The sequence below is a fragment of the Quercus lobata genome, chromosome 2 (genome assembly GCF_001633185.2).
Source record: "Quercus lobata isolate SW786 chromosome 2, ValleyOak3.0 Primary Assembly, whole genome shotgun sequence".
NCBI classification, from domain to species: Eukaryota; Viridiplantae; Streptophyta; class Magnoliopsida; order Fagales; family Fagaceae; genus Quercus; species Quercus lobata.
In genome coordinates, this window is record NC_044905.1 from 88,979,027 (window position 1) to 88,997,936 (window position 18,910).

The 18,910-nt window shown below is 38.8% G+C and overlaps 2 protein-coding genes across 4 annotated transcripts; one reads left to right on the top strand and one right to left on the bottom strand.

Moving 5' to 3' along the window:
• Positions 1 to 10,229: 10,229 nt before the first annotated feature.
• Positions 10,230 to 15,513, top strand: LOC115977078 (methyl-CpG-binding domain-containing protein 11-like). 2 transcript variants are annotated; one of them, XM_031098729.1, is made up of 3 exons: positions 10,230 to 10,482; positions 10,601 to 10,690; positions 14,279 to 15,513. In XM_031098729.1, exons 2-3 carry the CDS (start codon positions 10,610 to 10,612, stop codon positions 15,170 to 15,172), a joined length of 975 nt encoding a protein of 324 aa, XP_030954589.1. In that variant the 5' UTR covers positions 10,230 to 10,482; positions 10,601 to 10,609; the 3' UTR covers positions 15,173 to 15,513. The 2 variants fall into 2 exon arrangements, with proteins under 2 accessions (XP_030954589.1, XP_030954590.1); XM_031098730.1 differs by having other exon boundaries at positions 10,267 to 10,482; positions 10,604 to 10,690.
• A 388-nt stretch (positions 15,514 to 15,901) lies between these two features.
• On the bottom strand, positions 15,902 to 18,405 carry LOC115977079 (thylakoid lumenal 16.5 kDa protein, chloroplastic). 2 transcript variants are annotated; one of them, XM_031098731.1, is made up of 4 exons: positions 17,923 to 18,405; positions 16,729 to 16,868; positions 16,423 to 16,495; positions 15,902 to 16,260 (listed from the first exon to the last, which is right to left on the bottom strand). In XM_031098731.1, exons 1-4 carry the CDS (start codon positions 18,293 to 18,295, stop codon positions 16,151 to 16,153), a joined length of 696 nt encoding a protein of 231 aa, XP_030954591.1. In that variant the 5' UTR covers positions 18,296 to 18,405; the 3' UTR covers positions 15,902 to 16,150. The 2 variants fall into 2 exon arrangements, 1 of the variants encoding a protein (XP_030954591.1); XR_004088487.1 differs by having other exon boundaries at positions 16,168 to 16,260; positions 16,349 to 16,495.
• Positions 18,406 to 18,910: the final 505 nt, after the last annotated feature.

Consider the following 18,910-nt stretch of genomic DNA (forward strand, 5'->3'; position numbering starts at 1 on the left):
TGTCGAGCAGCTATTGAGCAGGTGTCGAGCACACGAGCTAAACAGCTTCCTTAAACCTCGACACATGCTAGCTGTCGAGCTTTAGTAATTCTGCACTTTCAACTTGTTTTCTTGGATAGACTTGAAGGCTTCAACACTTGATCTTGAAACATGGTTTCTTGAAGTATTTAAACACATCTTAAATCTACCCAATTACAAGTAAAGTGCATTTTGTCAAAGGATAAGCCAATTACATAAAATCATGACATATGTTCTTAACATGTAAAACACATATGTCCTAACAACTTCCTTAAATCTTATTTTGCTAAGCACTCTCCAAGCAGCAGGAATTTTGGAGAAAAAGACTCAAGGATGCCCAATGAAAGTAACAGGATTCGGGGGAAGAGGAGACTACATCGCGGGTCACATTTAGCTATGGCTGAAGGTAGGCCCAATAGCCTCCCTAGCCCACTTCCATATGGTAAAAATAGAAGTCCCGTACCACGTGCTTCTGGGAAGACCATAGTTACATAAGCATCGATTAGTCCCGTCCATCTATCATCAGTGTGTGAAGGGAAGGTTGAATGGTAGAATGAGGCGCATAGTAGCAAACCCATCGCCATTCGAAAAAGCAGAAGCTCATTTATTAGAAACTATGTTCTACAACCAATGGGCACCATCTGGGGAGAGCTTAGTATCAAAACCATGAGGTACCTTCGTACCTAGGTGGGAAGACATCCAAAGTGATCCGGAACCTGATCTAAGGAAGTTGCTATCGCAGAAGAAGAAAAGGAAGGAAGCACCCGCTGTGGAGTTAGATGACACACCACAATGTGTCAAGGTTCTAGCCCTGATGGCAGAAATGTATACAAATTATGAAGGTGCACGGGACCCACATGTGATATGCAAGCAGGCCTCAGACAAGAATGGCAGCACAAAAGCTTGGTATGCTGCATGGCTCAATAAAGCTCAAAGGAAGAAAGTAATGAAGAGAAAGACGAAGAAGTTATGGCAAAAAAGGATGTACAGGTTATGGAAAAAGAAGAATTGGAGGAAGTTAACCTGGGGTCTGACCTACGAGAACCAAGACCCATCTCAATTAGTTCAAGACTATCAGAAAAGGAGAAATCAAAATTGATACTGTTGCTGAAAGAGTTCAAGGATGTCTTCGCATGGGATTATAACAAAATGCCAGGATTGGATCTCGGGCTAGTGGTGCACACATTGAATGTGGACCCCGAGGCCAAACCAATGGCCCAGCCTGCTAGGATTTTCCACACTTAGATAGAGGAACATATAGTTAAGGAGGTGCAGAAACTACTGGCTGCAGGTTTCATCAAACCCATCCAGCACCCGCGATGGTTATCCAACATAGTGCCAGTAAAGAAGAAGAATGGGCAGATAAGGTGTTGCATAGACTTTAGGAATCTCAACAGAGTCTACCCAAAGGATGAATTCCTACTGTCAAACATGGATGTGCTAATAGATTCTGCGATAGGGAACGCCACGTTTTCTTTCATGGATGGATTCAGCAAGTATAGTTAGATTAGAATAGCGCCAAGAGATGCGGAGAAAATTGCCTTCAGAACATCCATAAGCAATTTCTACTATACTGTAATGCCTTTTGGGTTGGAAAACGCAAGCACAACTTATCAACGGACAATAACGTTCATATTACATGACATGACGCACCAAGAATTGGAGGACTACGTGGATGACATAGTCGTGAAGTCAAGGAAACGAGAAAAGCATGTCCAAGCATTGAGAAGGGCATTTGAAAGATGTAGGGCCTTCAAAATAAGGATAAATCCCCTCAAATGTGCATTTAGGGTATCCTCCGGGAAATTTCTAGGTTTCTTGGTTCACAGTAGAAGGATAGATGTCAATCCGGCCAAAGTTATGGCCATAGCAACCATGAAACCACCAGCCACAGTGAAGGAATTGAAGAGTTTCTTGGGGAAGGTCTCATACATCCGGAGATTCATCCCTAGATTGGCGCCAATTACTTCTGCCTTCGCCAGACTACTCAAGAAGGGGCAAAACTTTGAGTGGGGAGAAACACAACAGGCGGCCTTCAAAAGGCTACAGCAGATTATGATAAACCTCCCTACTATGCAAGCCCCAATCCACAAAAAGCCATTATTGCTCTACTTAGCCACCAACTTATATGCTATAAGCGCATTAATTGCCCAAGAGGACGGAGGTGGCATGGAGCAACCAATTTACTACATTAGCCGTGCCCTGAAGGACGCAGAGACTCGCTTTCCAAGAGCAGAAAGAGCATGCTTGGCCATAGTATATGCTTCATAAAGGCTACGTTGTTATTTCCTAGCCTATGAGGTATGGTTGATGACTAAGTCCCATGCAATCAAAGCCTTATTGCGGCAACCAATCCTTTCTGGAAGGATATCCCATTCGTTACTTCAGTTGTCATAGTATAACCTAAGAGTGGGAATGCCCAAAGTAGTGAAGAGCCAAGCTATAGTAGATTTGTTGGCACAATTCCCAAGAGAAGAAGAATTCCCGCTGGACGATAAGGTCCCAAGGGAGGTAGCTATGGCAGAAAAAGTTAGAGAGCAGTGGGTGATGCAGTTTGATAGGTCATCTATCACCCAATCAGGGGGAGTGGGAGTAGTTTTGTATCATGAAGAAGACAAGGCTGTGGCGCTTTCATTCAAATTAGAATTCCCCTGTTCGAACTACATGGCAAAATATAAGGCCTATCTAACCGGGCTGGCCGCAGCCCATGAAATGGGGATCAAGCATTTTAAAGTGATGGGTGATTCGAACCTGGTGGTCTGTCAGGCCAAGGGAAGCTTCTTCTTGAAGGAACCTAGCCTAGCCCCGTATAGGATGATGGCCCAGAAGATGGAAGAAATGTTTTCAACGTTTGAGATAGAGCATGCCCCAAGGAACGAGAACCAGTATGTAGATGCGCTGGCCGCATTAGGCTCATAAATAATTTTCGAAGGAGATGGCAACATGTTAGAAGTCAGCAAGAGGAAGGAATCTATTATTGAGATGCTAAAGGAGAGGTTCCAAGAGGAACAATGTGAAGAAGATTAGAGGATTCCTATAAAGGAAGTTTTGACAAAGGAAGAAGACACGGCATAATTGAAGACACTAAAAGACTACGCCTTGGTAAGAGGAGAATTGTACCGCAGGATGCTAGGTGGGGTCTTGTCTAGATGCGTAGGGCAAGAAAAGGCCCAAAGGAAGCTGAAGGAATTACATGATAAGACCTGTGGATTCTGCAGAGAAGTCAATCTTTACCGTAAACTCCAAAGGGCAGGCTTTTACTAGCCAAGTATGGGTAAGGACGCAGATCAAGTCCAAACCCAATGCGAGACTTGCCAACTTGCAGTAGACAAAAAGGAAAGCTACGCCATATTCGTTAGCAAAGACTGGAGGAGTCCATTCATGCAGTACTTGATAGAAGGTATCCTGCCACAAAAGTATAGTGAAAGATACAAGCTTAAGAGGTTGGTGACACGATATTTCTTGCATAACAAAGTCCTTTTCAAGAAGGGATATGATGGGGACCCATTATGATGTTTGGGTCCCGAGGAAGCAAGTGAGATGATAAAGGAAGTGCACGTAGGAGAGTGTGGAGGGTACCAGGGGAAGAAAAAATTGTACAAGTGCCTACTACAAATGGGCTACTACTGGCCCACCATGAAGGGAGACACAGTAGAACTTGTGAAAAAATGTCACAGTTGCCAAGTACAAGCCAACCTAATTCATACTCATCCACAGAACCTACACAGCATGGTCACCCCATGGCCCTTTCACACTTGGGGGCTTGATTTGGTGGGACCAGTTAATCCACCATCACACGGATACATATGGATCTTGGTGGCCACGGAGTATTTCACCAAATGGGTAGAGGTAGTACCACTCCATAAAGCTACAAGAGGAACAGTGGCAAACTTCATCAAGGAGAACATAATTGTTAGGTTTGGAGTACCCCATAGGATTATCAGTGACAATGGCACACCCTTTGTCAACAGTGATGTAAAGAAACTGCTTGAGTTCTACCAAGTCAAGCACTATCGATCATCGCCCTATTACCCTCAAGGGAATGGGCAGGCAAAGGCGACAAACAAGACCCTCATAAAGATCATCAACAAAATGAGCCAAGAATATACAGGAAGATGGGCAATGCATCTGCCAGACGCCCTTTGGGCTAATAGAAATTCACCAAAGTCAGCCACAGGGTTTTCACTTTTTTTCTTGGTTTACGGAACAGAGGTAATGAGCCTAGCAGAAGTGATGACTCCCTCTTTAAGAGTTATACAGATGTGGGAGAAAGAAAAAGAAAATGGAGTCTTTAAGGCGGAAAGATGTGAAGACCTAGATGGGCTTGACGAAAAGAAGGAAGCCCATGGCTTGACAGCTAGCTCGATAGATGGCCATCTATCAAGGTTTATGAAACTTAGTTTTTCAAAGTAGTTTTTCATCCAATATGTGAGTATGTGTTTAGGCTTTCTTTTCTCACAACCATAAACATATATAAATATTATTTTGAGGGTTGTCAAAGGTTGCACAATTGCACAAGAGTGAAGCAAAGTCTTGTTCATGCAAATTGTGACCAGAGACAGGATTTGCCCTAGTTCATTTTTCTATTGAAGAAGCTGTTGTGTTTTGTACACCATAGGGTTTTGTGACCAAGGAGCTTCTTGATCTTCATCGTGTGATGAACTGAAGAACTTTGCAGCCAATATCTTTCTCAAGTTGGTGATTAAGTCGTGTACTAGGATCTGTGCAATTGGTTAGTCACGTACTGGGAGCCGTGCATTGAAAAAGAGAGATTGTCACTATAGAACAAGTCCAATTGGGTATTGGGGTAATGGTTCAACTGTAATTTGGTATAAGGTATTGAGATTCCTTTATTTGTAACCACTTGTTTTGATAATAGTGGATTCTTGGGAGTGGTAACCTACCCGATGGGGTTTTTGCCGCGTAGGTTTTCCCCATTTGTAAACAAATCACCATGTCAATTTATTTTCCGCTGCATACTAGTTTAGTTGGTGATTTGTTTGTGATACCACACATCTTGCATGTTAATTTGATTAATTAATAAACTTGGGTAATCAATCAATTAATTCATCACAAGGAGTCAATACATTCTTGGCCTATCAAGATGGAAGAAGGAGAACATATCGGGACCCGCGAGAATGGGGGCTGTGGGAATGGCAGAAACTGGTGCTGTAGGGACGGCAGAAATCGGTGGTGTAGATATCGCTGAAACAGGCACTGTAGGTGTGGCAGGAGAAGTGGCTATAGGCATCGCTATGTCTACTACAATCTCAGGCCCCTCAGGAATCTCTGTAAATGAACATGCAGGGTAAATAGAGATTGCATCAGGAAGTCAGGCAAATACACATAAAAAGAAGAAGATGGCAGCGACAAAGAGTGAAAAGAAAAATTTAACAGATATGAGAGATACATACCCATATCCTTGGCCTCATGGTTACCACCCTCCTCATTAGAATCAGAAATCCTCTTCTTCATGGTAGGCTTGTCATTCGAATCCTCAAGAACCTCCTCAAATCCCTCAGAAGACAAGTTTGCATCAAGCCCACGTGTGGCAGAGCTAGGGATGGAAGAAGGGGTAACCACCAAGGAGGAGTCATCCTTCACGGCTTGAGATAAGGCCGCGAAAGGATCACTAGTAGAGATAACAAGAGGTGTGGGCTTCCTTTTGGGGAGTAAGAGTCTCAGCAAGAGTAAAAACAGGCTTACTAACCCTTTCAGTATAAGTACCTTCATCTACAGGTACCAGCTCAGTGGAAGGGGTAGTAGTCTCAGCAGGAATTGCCTATGCAGTAGCAGGAGCGGCAGTAGCCATGGCCTCAGCCACCACATCAACCCCATCAGAGAAACCTTCCATGGGTGTGCCTATGGTGACAGAAATATCCTCGGTCGTGGAGTGATATATGGAGATAGGCTTGGGCTCGACCTGAGGAACACGAAGAAGAAAATAAAGAAAAAAGAGATGAATGCATAATCGTTGATGATGCCAAAAAAAAAAAAAGGAGAAAGAAGAAAGAAGAAAAAAAAGGAAATGAGGGAGACATACCTCAAACTCGGACTCATCAAGCAATATAGGATGGGTGGTAGACGCATCCTCCTTATGCTTAGACTAAAAAAGAAAATAGAAGATAAGAATAAGGAAGTGAGCCAACAAGTATATGGGGTTAGCCATGGAAAAAGCCCTATAAAAAAAATGAAGAAGAGGTAATATTAGAGATAACATACTCTCCTCTCAGTAGTGGTGGATGTAGTAGGAGGGAATGTCTTCCTCTTACTGCCTCAAGTCCTGCTAGAAGGAGGAACGTCAGTGGATGGCCACGGAGTAGTAGGCCTAGACTTGCCTGCTAGAACGAGTATGAGCAGAAGGGGGAGGAGAGCTCTCTAAAACTATGTTACCTACGGGAGGAAGGTCACTCTCAAAAGGCACGATGTCCGAACAGGTCTCGAAAGAATCATCACCCTTCTTGGAAGACTTAGACTTGGCAGAATTCTTCTTCATAGGGATAGAAATGTTTGTCACCTTTACTCTCTTCTCCCAACCCGCGGGATAGTCACCTGCATACCAGAACCACCCTCTCTCCTTCTTAACCCACTCAAAAATGGCAGACCGACTTTGCTTCTTGGCATACACCACCACAGATTTGGTAGGAACAAGCAACCGAGGGTTGGTAGAAATAACTACACTAAGGCCATCAGGGGGGATGAGAGAGAACCCAACAACTCCTACTCAAATGAGGTCATCACGGCCTGCCAGTACCCATGCATGGCAGCAATATAAATACCCTCCCTCTATGAACCTGGAATGATGACTACACTAAAATTCCAACTCCAAAACTCAAAGGCAGTGTGCCATAAGAATGGCTGAACATAAGTAGGGGACTCCATAATGGCAGAAAAGTCATCAGGAATATCCTGGTCCAACCCAAACTACCTCCTCACCCTATCAGTAAAATAATGCACAAACCTAACACCCTTATCACCCAAATAAGGCAACCACCGAGCATTAATGGCCGCCAAATAAGTGATACCCCTCTCCTTAAAGCCAATCAACGGGGTAGTGGTTCCAACAATGTCAACAAAAGGATCCATAGCAGAGTCAACGCACGTAAAACCAGTAACCAAATTTCTATATGCTCTCCAAGAAAACCCAACTCCCTTATCAAAGAACTCAATGGTAGGATGACCAATCGACTTCAGACCAACCTAACGAAAAGCCAATGGAAAATTAGACTCAAACCGGCCACAAAATCAGTGATAACTCTTAGACACGACTGGTATCTATCTTTGGCAAAGTGAATAGGTCTACACTTCGCTAAATGCCTAGCACAGCGCTCATACAATAGATGCTACATAATGGTACTATGAACATAGGTAGTAACTATGTGGCCGGAACCCGCCTAATCCTCATCACTAGGGTCAACATCACCAAGAATGGGCAAAAGCAACTAGTTTGCCACGTCTTTCAAGGTCACAGTGATCTCACTGTAGGAAAGAAAGAAAGTAGGAGTGGCGGTGCACCACCGGCGGACCAAATGGCGGAGATTAAACAAGTCTTTGTAGTTGGACAAGCAACACGACAAGACAATGGCCTTCAACACACTGGCCCATTGTAGTGCCTCCATAAAACCTGTGTCAGACAACTCCTTGTCCACCCATTCCTTCCAACCCAAAGCAGTACCTGATCCAAACTCGAAGAGAATGGGCACGGGGAGCGAAATACCTTGGCGGATAACAAGATCTAGAATCGAAAAAACCAACAGAGCCCAAGATATGTCTGTGTTACGACGGCAAAGGGCAAGCCACACATGGCTCGGCGGCAGCGACATGTACTTACTAGGAACTTTTGGAAAATGGGCATGGGTATCATACCAAGGGTCTATGAGAGGAACGCATTCATTATTGGGATTGCGCCATGCCTCCTCCTCATCGGAATGGTCCGATTCGGAATAGGCAGCTTCTTCGCCTACATCTCGCGCGGCAGGATCATCGGAAACAACCTCTTTTCCCTTACAGCAGGAAGAACCTTGGCTTTTCACCGGCGTCATGATGGATTGGTTGATTGGAGCACACAGGTGGTAGTGTTTGAAGGAAAATACACAATTGAAGGAAGATAAAGGGAGAAAGTGTTTGGAATGCGAAGGGATCTTTCTTAAGTACTAACGTCATTAACACTGACACTAAAGGATACGACGGGTCGACCATCAGATAAGGGATGAAATTAATGAAATGGAGGTTGTGTTTTAGAATAACTGCAAAACTGGAAATTCGAAGAGACAACACTGTTCATGGCAAGAAAAGAAAAATATATGATAAGTTAGGGTCCACTGTTCGAAAGACCCTGCGAAGGAAAAGAAAAAGGAAAGACAAAAAGGATAGGATGGTCTCAAGGTTTATTAAGTTTTAGGATCAACGAGCCGAGGACAAAGAAAGATAATAACGAACTAATGGTAGGTCCCGAGGAGCCAAGCTTTCTCGGGAAAGCATTGTGGAAGGTTGGAACCCAGCCACCTTGGGAATGTTGTACAAAAGGTAATCAGTCTTTTGAGAACAAACTTCAATGAAGGTAGCCAACAACAAAGGCAAAAAAATCAAGGAAGAAGGCTGCTACCACCACATTAAATGCTCTGCACTTAATCAACTGGCTGCATTTATGTAGAAATGACACATGAACAGTGGTATCTCAGTTTATAACTACTCATAAAACTTTTAGGAGGTTTTGGATGGGACAAACATCCAAGAGATCGTCTATAAGGTCAACAAGTGGAAGGTTGGAATGAAGGATGGAAGGACTATATAAGGGAAGGGCTCCCATAAAAAACGGACATGGAAACTGAGAGAGAGGGGAAGAAAAATAAGAACACCTTGTACTTAGATAAACTTGAGTGAATATAAGAACACTTAATCCTCTGACTTGATCGAAGAGTGTTATTCCCTTCAAATTGTGTTTTCTTATCTTTCTGGCATGAATCCATTCTACTATGGCCAATACTTGATTTACTGAGTCTTTTACCTATAAAATCCACTCTCTAACAAATATTTTGTTTTGGACTTATTGGGCCATCATCCATTTTCGTTCGGCTGAGGGTCTAATTCTAATCCTTACAAAAACTATTATTATAAATTAACAGTATAAATAACTATTTTTGTATTGTTCATGTCATTTAAAAATGTTACATTATAGTTTCATTGAATTTTCTATGATTTATTGTTTATATTTTGTTTCTTATAATTTATTTGGGGGAAAATTAAAAAAAAAAATGATTTTGTATTTACGAATCAATGGTAATTTGGGAAATAAATAATTCTTATAAGATTTTCAAAAATAAACCAAATATAAAGCATCTCATCTTTTTAAAATTTTTATTAGATTCTAAATCAAATTAAACATAAAAATAGATACATTCTCAAACATCTAAAATCACTAAATATTACATTCCCAAAAGTTCGGATATCGGAAGTAATGCGGTAATAAGATGCTAGTCTAGAATCTCTAGATAGATTGCAATTGGTGGGCTTTACTCTTGTTTTATATTCCTCCAATTTAATTTTCAGAGTATTATTGTGGTTTTAGATAATTTGAAGGTATATATATTCTATTTTGCACTGTTATTGCACCAAACGTTTCTTAGTTTTAAACTTTTAATGCCTCCTTAATTTCCCCCACCTCCTTAAAATAAAAATAATTAAAAAAAAAAAAAAAAAGGCTTGTGGATTCTATCAAAGCTAACATGGGTCGATTATTTTAGGAAAATTCAGGAGTTCCCATTGATTGCCTTTAGTACTGGAGCAACGTATATGCCTTTGAACAATCCATATGCCAACTCTCTCTCTCTCTCTCTCCTAATTTATTAGGACTGAAATTGACGTAAATCTAGTACATGATTGTTTAGGATTATGTAATTAAAAATAGCACTTTTAATTTGTTAAACAAATTTTTTTTTAAATAGTATTAATTTTGTTAACACAAATTAAAGAAATGATGAAAGTCATCCCCTAAAGAAGAAGACAAATTATTCCTCTCTCCCATGTATTACATCAAATAATTTTACAATCATTCTTTATCTTTTTTTTTTTTTTTTCTTCACGCTAAATTAGAAAAAAAAAAAAAAAAAATCAAAAGTCAAAAGCAGGGGTACCAAATAATTAAGTAACAAACATTATCCAAGCCGTTGCTGAAGTGGGAGATGGACAGGTGTCAGAGCCACAAAGCACAGTCACGTTTGCAAGTGCCCGTGACAGTGTGAAAATTAGAGAGAGAGAGAGAGCGTCTCAGTCTCACAGTCTCTCAGGCTTAGCCTTGTTAGTTGTTGTGAGGAACACAAATCTCTGATTTTCACACAATAACGTGTCTGTCTTTCAACCCCTTTGGTTTTTTTCCTCTGCTTATTTGCTTCTGTTTCCTTGAATTCCTCAAACACACAAACATTTCCTACCAAATAAAAACCAGACACACACAACACACATATAGTAAGCCCTGCTCTCTCCCTCTCTCTCTGTCTCTCTCTCTACTTTGGTACTTTGTTGGGTTGCCTTTAAGGAAATAAATAAATAAATTTTTTTTAATTTTTATTTTTTGTGAATTTAGTAGTTGAAAATGGCAAGCTCAGTGGAGGAGGCAGGAAGAGAGGAAGTTGTTTCTGTGGAGCTCCCTGCTCCTCCTGGTTGGAAAAAGAAGGTCTTTTCTCTTTCTCTGTGTGTCTCTTTTTTGAGGGTCTATTTTGCTTTGCTTTATGTTGAATTTTTTGCAGGTTTTCAATTCTTGAAATTTTGGTTGATTTGTGCTTTAATTTTTGTTTTTATGTTGAAATTCGATGTGGGTTTGGTTTATTTTGGCAAATTTGTGGGCTTTTGTGGTAACATTTGGTGCTGTGGTGATGGTAAGCTAGTTAGGGTTTGTGGGTGTTTCATTAATTTGTGGTGAATTATGAATAATCATGGTTCAGAGTTTATGTTAAAGCTTTTGGGTTGCTTAATTGTTCAGAATTTTGTAGGAATTCTTGGTTTCAAGTTCTTCTTACATTTTCTGTAAGGGTTTGTAGAAAATTCCCACAATTAAGCAGTATTTTTTTAAATACCCTTTCTAGTATTTTTTTTTTTTTTTGGGGGGAGGGGGGAGCAGTATTTGACAACTGGTTAGAGGCATATTTTGAAAATCTGCTTTTTCTCGTATATGATTTTTTTTTTTTAAATTACATTTGATAATATCAATGAATTTTTATAATCTGCTGCTGGTTATGATGTGAGTTATGATTGATTGATTGGAAATGGTGCATCCAAAGCCTCTTTTCTTTTTCTTTTTTTTTCCTTGAGGGATAACTTCTTGCAAACTATATTGCCTATTTTTCCTTCTTGAAGTGATAGATTTAGATAATCATGCTAAGTTTTGTTGCTTTTTTTCTTTTTTATGTCAATACATGATAAATTTATGTTTATGATCTTCTTACATTGACTATAGATTAGTCTAATTTGCAAGAAGATCACAAAATTAGCTTCTCTTTTATAAATTTAGATGAAAATTGTCTTTGTGACCTCCTTACATTATCATAAATTGGGGGGGAAATAGGGACTACTTGGGAAGCTTCCAGTACTGTTGATGCAGAAGAACATGTTAAATTGTTAAAATGTCCATCCTTGGAGGAATGGTGCATATCATGAAGCCATAACTCCTCTCTGACCCTCAACTGGCCAAAATGAACAACTCATGCTCAAGCTCCTATAGATTCATTTATAAGTGCATTTTTTTTTTATAAGTATTTTATTCAAAGGTTTTTAAGTTGCTCTTAATCCCAATCACCCAAAAGATGGTTCCCAATAAGGATAAATAATATTTTTGCTAGCAAGTTAATACATATATTGATGCTTATTGTCTTTAGATCAAACAGCATCTCCTACCTCCATCAATGTCTAACGGTGCATCAGACACACACACACACACTAACTGCCTCAAGCTGTTAGCTAAAAGGTGGATCCTTCCTAAGTTCTGCTGGTTTGTGTTTGAAAATATATTCCTCTTTCTCTTTTCCTCAATCTCAGTTAGTGTATACATACCTACCTCCAGCTGTAAGGTAAAAGGTGGATTCTTCCTAAGTTCTGCTGGTTTGAAAATATATTCCTCTGTCCTCTTTTCCTCAATCTCAATTAGTGTATCTATTTTATAAAATATTGAGATGGTTTTAACCCCAAGATTGATGTTTATCAGTAAGAAAGGATCAAATGGAGTATTTACTTTTCCATATAAAAATAAAATAAAATAAAATAAAATAAAATAAATTGATAAATACAGTGAAGAGTGGATTGTGTGATCCCCCTTCCAGTATTTAAGTTACCAAAAGTTATGCTAGCTGTAGCTCAAGCGGATTCTTTGACTTTCCTCCTAAGTGTTGATCTTACCCAAAGTTTCAAGGGGCATCGATCCCTTTAAAGTAAAACTTTATTTGAAATTGAAGTCAACTCAGGATAACACTGGGGATGCTTGTTAATTAGTTGAATAAAATATACCTTTTTTGATAACTAGTTGAATTTAATACAGTTGATTGCATAATAAGTTGACCTAGTGCCACAGAGCAATGCCTTGTCTAATAGAGCTTAGCTCTCTAAGTAAATAACTTCTCTTAGCACCTTTTTTTTTTTAAATAAAAACAAGTACCAAAATACCTAATCTTTTCGTCATTTCATTCTGTTATCAGTTTTTTTTTGAGGTCATAATATGTGTACCAACCATGTTTAGAAATTGAAGCCTTACATAACTTGATATAGTGCCTTTTTAGTGCATCATGCTCAGGTGATGCAAGGACTTGATGCCTTGAGGTCTTTCACCTTTGACGATACTATGTGTACATATCCAACCTTCCTTTACTGGAATAAGTTTTCTTGTTGAAGGTGGTTTGCATTAGAAGTTTGAGATTTTTTTCATTTTGGGGGTGTGGGTGGGCGCTGAGCTTATTTTTTGTGGAGTATTTGTATATTGTTTAAGTTCTGCATATAGATATAATAAGTTAACATATTTCTTTTGGGTGGTAATACTATATTGCCCAAGTTCTACATAATGGCTATATATCTTATGAAAATGTAATAGAACTCTTGGATCTAGACATATGCCATCTTTGGCAGTAGATTTACTGTGGAGGTAAATTGTCATAAAAGATGGCACTTACGCTCTTTATCAGGTATTTTCCTTGTTGACTCAATGGCGGATTTCATGGAAAAAGGAGATGCCTTGTCCATGTACAATTCATACAGATTGTAATACCAATATTAACGTTCCATATTAAGTGGTGGTAGATTATGAATTTTAGCATATTAGGCCTAATGACTCACAAGTTGAAGTATTCTCTTTATGATTGTCCCTCTATAACACACTATAAAAATGGGTCAGATGTACTGGCTAATGGCCTATGGGTGGGGGTTCAAATCCTCAAGGGTGCCTAATACGGTGATACCTGGAAAAGAAAAGATCAGATATACTGTCCCTAAAAAAAGAAGTTAACTGCACAAGTAGTAAATTATTTGTCTATTATTAAATTACACATTACACATGACTTCCGGACCTTTAAACTAATTGGGTAGTTGAATCACAACAAGATTAATATTCTGTGGGTGAATTGGCTCTAGATTTGACTACAGGGGTATCAAGCATGACTATCATCAACATCACATACTTTATTATGAGTACCAAGCAAAAAGGAAAAAAAAGGGGGGGGGGGGGAAGGTGAGTGATGTAACCTCACTCTTTAAGTATATTTCTTGGATTAAATCGTCTAGCAGCACCCATTCTAGCTGTTCTTTAATTGATATCTCTTAGTTTTCAGTCTTTTAACTTTAAATCCTGTTGTTTCTGTAATACATTGTTCTATCTTTGTTCCATTTATTCTATGTTTGGTTGGAGGGATGGAGAGGGGAGGGTAGGAGGAAGTGAGATCCCTGCCCCCCCCCCCCCCCTCCCCCCCTTATGTTTTTTGTTGGGGAGAAGGAACAAAAGGGGGAATAAATATATAATTTGACTATATCCTTATGTAAAATGGATTAAAGTTGGGGTAAAAAATAATTAATGAATCAAAGTGCACACTATCGGGCATCTTTTTGAATTTGATCTACTATCAGCATTTGTTTTAGCAATTTCTATCTTTTTAAATCCTTTATTGGGAATTCCATGACCTAAATTTTTTTTAAGTAGTGCATGTATATATGCGGCATTGTTGTTGTTATTATTTTGGTCATAAGTCAACTGTCAATATAACATTCATTGGTCTATGTTCATCTGCAGTTCTTGCCCAAACAAAGTGGAACACCAAAGAAAAATGAGATCATATTTACATCCCCCACGGGAGAGGAGATTGTTAGCAAAAGACAATTGGAACAGTACCTGAAAGCACACCCTGGTGGTCCCACAGCATCAGAATTTGATTGGGGCACCGGTGAGACCCCTAGGAGATCAGCAAGGATTAGTGAGAAGACCAAGGCAACTCCCCCACCAGAAAGTGAGACCCCAAAGAAACGGAGTAGGAAATCATCAGCTAAGAAGGATGACAAAGAGAAAGAAACTGCCCCTGAAGGAACTGAGGAGACCAAAGAAGTTCACATGGAAGATGCTGAAAAATCTGAGAAAGATAATGTAGATGCAAAGACAGAAAAGGTGGATGTGAAGCAAAATCAAGAAGACAATAAAGCACAAGATACAGATACCAAAACGGAAGCAATTCCTCCAGAAGAAGGTAAAGTTGGACTAGAAGGTAACATACCTAATGATGCTGAAGAAAGCAAGAAAACCTCAGAAGCTGAGCTGGAAAGTTCAAAAGAAACACTTGTTGGGAAGGAAGCTGAGGGTTCTAAAGTAACTCAAAATGAGAATGAGAAGTTGGAGGGTGAAAAAGTTCAAGAGAAGGCCCAGCAGCCAGAGTGTGAGGCAGAGAAAGAAGATGGATCTGGGGATCAGGACAAAGCTGACGCAGCCATTGCTGGTGAGAAAAAAATTGAAGTGGAAGGAGAGGAGAAAGAGAGAGATAACAGAAGCACTCTTGTATCTGAAGGAGAAGACAAGGAGAAATCAGTCAAAGAAAACGATGCTGAGTACAGTGCAGGTGTTCATGAAAACAGCAAAAAGGTTGAAGGAGAAGCGACTGAAAATGGAGGCCATGGCAGTGAGGCTGTCAAGCCTTGAGTATAAAGTAGATTAACCGGATGCTGTTTCTCTTCCCCTTAGCTCAGTGCGAAGATGACCATAGTTTAATATTGTTAATGTTGTTAATCTTAGCTATCTGATTGTTCGTTGAAACATCCATCTATTCAATTATAGATGAGACTTATAATGTACCGTCTTTTGTTGTACTGGAGAGACATGAAGCATGCTGTGACCTTTGTAACATTATGGTGTAAAGATAGTTGTAATGTGATATTGGTATGCAGTCCTGTAATAATGTAGATCCCTGAATCTGTAATAATGTAGATCCCTGAACCAGTGCTTATCTTTTAGTTTAACCTGATGGCCGAGATCTGTCTTTTCAGGTGATTTTTGGATGAGAACTGTTGCAGGTATCTGTGACTGTGAGCATTAATGCTCTGTTTGCTGAGAAGCAGAGGAATTGAATTGAAAACATAGGGGGCTGCAACAACAATTCCTCTCTGTTTGGTTTATTTTCAACTTTTTAAAAATGAGATTGTTTGAAAAAGTAATTTATTTTCAAACTTCTGAAAATAGCACTGTTTGAAAAAGTTGTAAAAGAAAAAGGTTTGCACTTTATCTTTTTATGAAGTGGAGTGCTTTATATCCATTATTGGATGAAGTTATAACTACAATAACTTTCTTCTGCTCCCTTTCCTTAATTTATCTAGTAGAAACTTCATATGTTCTTCAAGATTGAAGATTTTTGCTGTGGGTGACGAGCAAAAATTAAAATTCACATTCATTTAATTCAAATGTGAAGAATAATGATGTTGAAAAGAATTTGCAATGCTGAGTGCAAAAATAAAAAAAGAAAAGTTGCTACTCATAACCGCGCAACAAAATACAACTCATGAAAGGCTAATAGAAAGTTGATGGATTACATCAACAAAAGGTTGGATAATTGATGCGACTTAAATACTCCTATCTCATAGAAAAAGAATAAAATGGAATTGGTGGTACTACTACTATCTTTCTTCAAAGCCCCTTAAGCTGGCCAAAAAGACCAGTTAAAGTTGTCCACTTCTCAAATGAGCTGGCTGCCAACACAAAAGCAAGTTTGGAGGACTCAACATCATTCCGAGTAACTGCAAAGCAAAAGCATAGGTGAGTCACTAGGTGCTAATCTTCTGTTGAGATATTCAATTATATAGTGTAATCTTCAAGGTGACATACTGAAACTTGTGTATGACTGCAAAGGGGCATGTATGTGGGAATGGAAGGCACATTTCAGTCATAGAGTAACCCACCTGATGAGACCAATTTAGCCAGTGAGGAATTAAATGTGTCCACTTGAGTTTTCTCTTCAGGACTAGAGCTAAGCTGTTTAGAAGTAACAAAAAAATAGTCAAGAAGTTTGTAGCATATAGGCCATTAGAAGAAGAGATCATCCTGTTCTTCACACACACGAAATCACTTTGAAAATCTTAATTTTGTTACAGCTTGGTAATTTTGAAAGTAATGGAAAAGGTGATGCTCATTTGAGTCTAAAAAACTGAAATAGTAGTGTTCGTTTGTAGACTATTGCAAGTAAAAATGTTATAATTGAGGGTGACCTTGTTGAAGGCTTTATTAGCATTCTTAACCCAATCTGTGTCAGTGCTTCCCCCAAGAACTAAACCAGCTGTTGATAGATCGTTATTGTCAATAGCTAGCCCAATTTTGCTCAGCTTGTATACCAAATCCTGCAGGTACTCTGCAAAATATCATTTTATCTCGATTTGGTTTGAAGTTAGAACATGTCATGGAAGATTCACTGCAGCTAATTTGACAATACTGTACAAAAGCATATACAAGAATGAACTGAGTTGGTTTGGTTCATGCAAGCAGTAAAGTGAACTAACAAGAATTAAGGTTGTGTTTGGATAGCTTATTTTTTGTCAACTTATTTTACTATTCAGATTATTTTTGCTACTATTCATGGGTCTCACTGTACTTTTTGGTACTATTCATGAGTTCTACTGTACTATTCAGATTATTTTTTGTCAACTTATTTTACTATTCAGATTATTTTTGCTACTATTCATGAGTCTCACTGCACTTTTTGGTACTATTCATGAGTTCTGTTATATTACTTCAGTTAACTTTTACTTTTATTTACAGTATTTTCAGTAAAAAGTTTTTAGTTTCAGCAAAATAAGCGGATCCCAAACAAACCCTGAGATTCACAAATCCGTGCCACATTGTAATCATTAGGGTGAAGAACAAAATCACTCTCCAATTCTTAAGATTCATTGCATTGCATCTGAATTGTAGGCAGCACACACAGCTTCAACTTATTTTGTATGTCTTTGAACCATAGTACTTCTTTTCCTCTTTGTGGAGAAGATGTTCCATAAGCCTTGATCCCAAAATTTTGATTAAATATTTTCAAACATATTGTGTGGCCCATGAGGGTTAGCAATAGATATGATTAACAACAATTCTTAACCAAATTTTACGTGAATCAAACCCCTAGCAGCAATCCCTAATTTGAACCGATATAATCAACTAGTAAAACTACACGGTTGAATTTAATTGTGGAACCCAAGGTACAACATCTAAGTTTTACCCTTGCATCATTTCAAGTGAAAATTGTATGCATTCTAGTAAGTGTGTATTAAAATCACATTTTCAAACATAGCACAGAAAACTATAAACATGAAAGCATATCACTATAACTTTGATATGATCATATAACAAGATATGAATCTATTCAAATTGTTCACTTTATAGGCTTTCTTGGAAAGACCATGGTGAAAGTTCCCAACCTGTCTCTTTGTTGGATGAGCTGATGACTCCTTGCTTCTCAAGCCTCTTCTTTCTGTCCCTCTTGACCTTCTCCATCAGCTCATCATCTTCATCAGCCTCTAGAATTGCTGCACTAACATCAGAACAGCCTTTACCAGCTAAAAAGAAGGTAAAGCTGGTGATGAAGGAGATTGAAAGGCTTCTTTTGGTAAAATTTGGTGAGAGTGGTGTTGACTCACTGACTGCCTTGCATAGAGCTAATTGTCTCTTGGCATTGTGTTTGTGAGGGCAACACAATGTTGGTGGTGTCAGTAAAGAAGAGGAAGAAGATGCTGAAAGGGATAGAGGAGAAGGAAGGAAGGGGTTTGCAGTTGTGAGAAAGACTGTTGCCATCTCTTGCTTTTCTTTAACCTTATTTTTGGGTGTTTATTGTGGGAAAAATCAGAAGCATTGGCAGGTTGGAAGTTTTGAGGATAAGGTTGCTGGATTCTGTTATCTAATCCAGTCATTTTTTTGATTGTTTGAGGATATAATAGTCATCTAACAAATATATTATTCCCTTTCTCATTTTCTCATTGACTGAGTTTTATATAAAAGATACCCCTTCTTCCCTGTTGCCCATTCCCCTTGCTACTATTACAAAAAATAATACTAATAAAATTTTTAAAAACCCCCCAAAAGACATTATCTATTGGATAATATTCTAACTACTAACAATTTGTTTATTAACATGCTCTTCTTAATCAAACAAAATGAAATTTCAAAATTTACAAGTTTTAACTTGTGTGATGTTTTGAATTGGCTTTTTAATGCCATCTGTTGCATGTTAAGATTAAGTTATGAGTTCATAAACTTATTAGTTAACCCCTTATTGGGTATTTGATGATTCAAAATCTCATTAGTAGTTTAGTACTTCATTTTCATTGCTGCCATCATTCTTGACATTGTATAGGAAAGCATGAAACAAGAAATGCTTCAAGGGACTGTTGCCAACCTGTTGGAGATTTT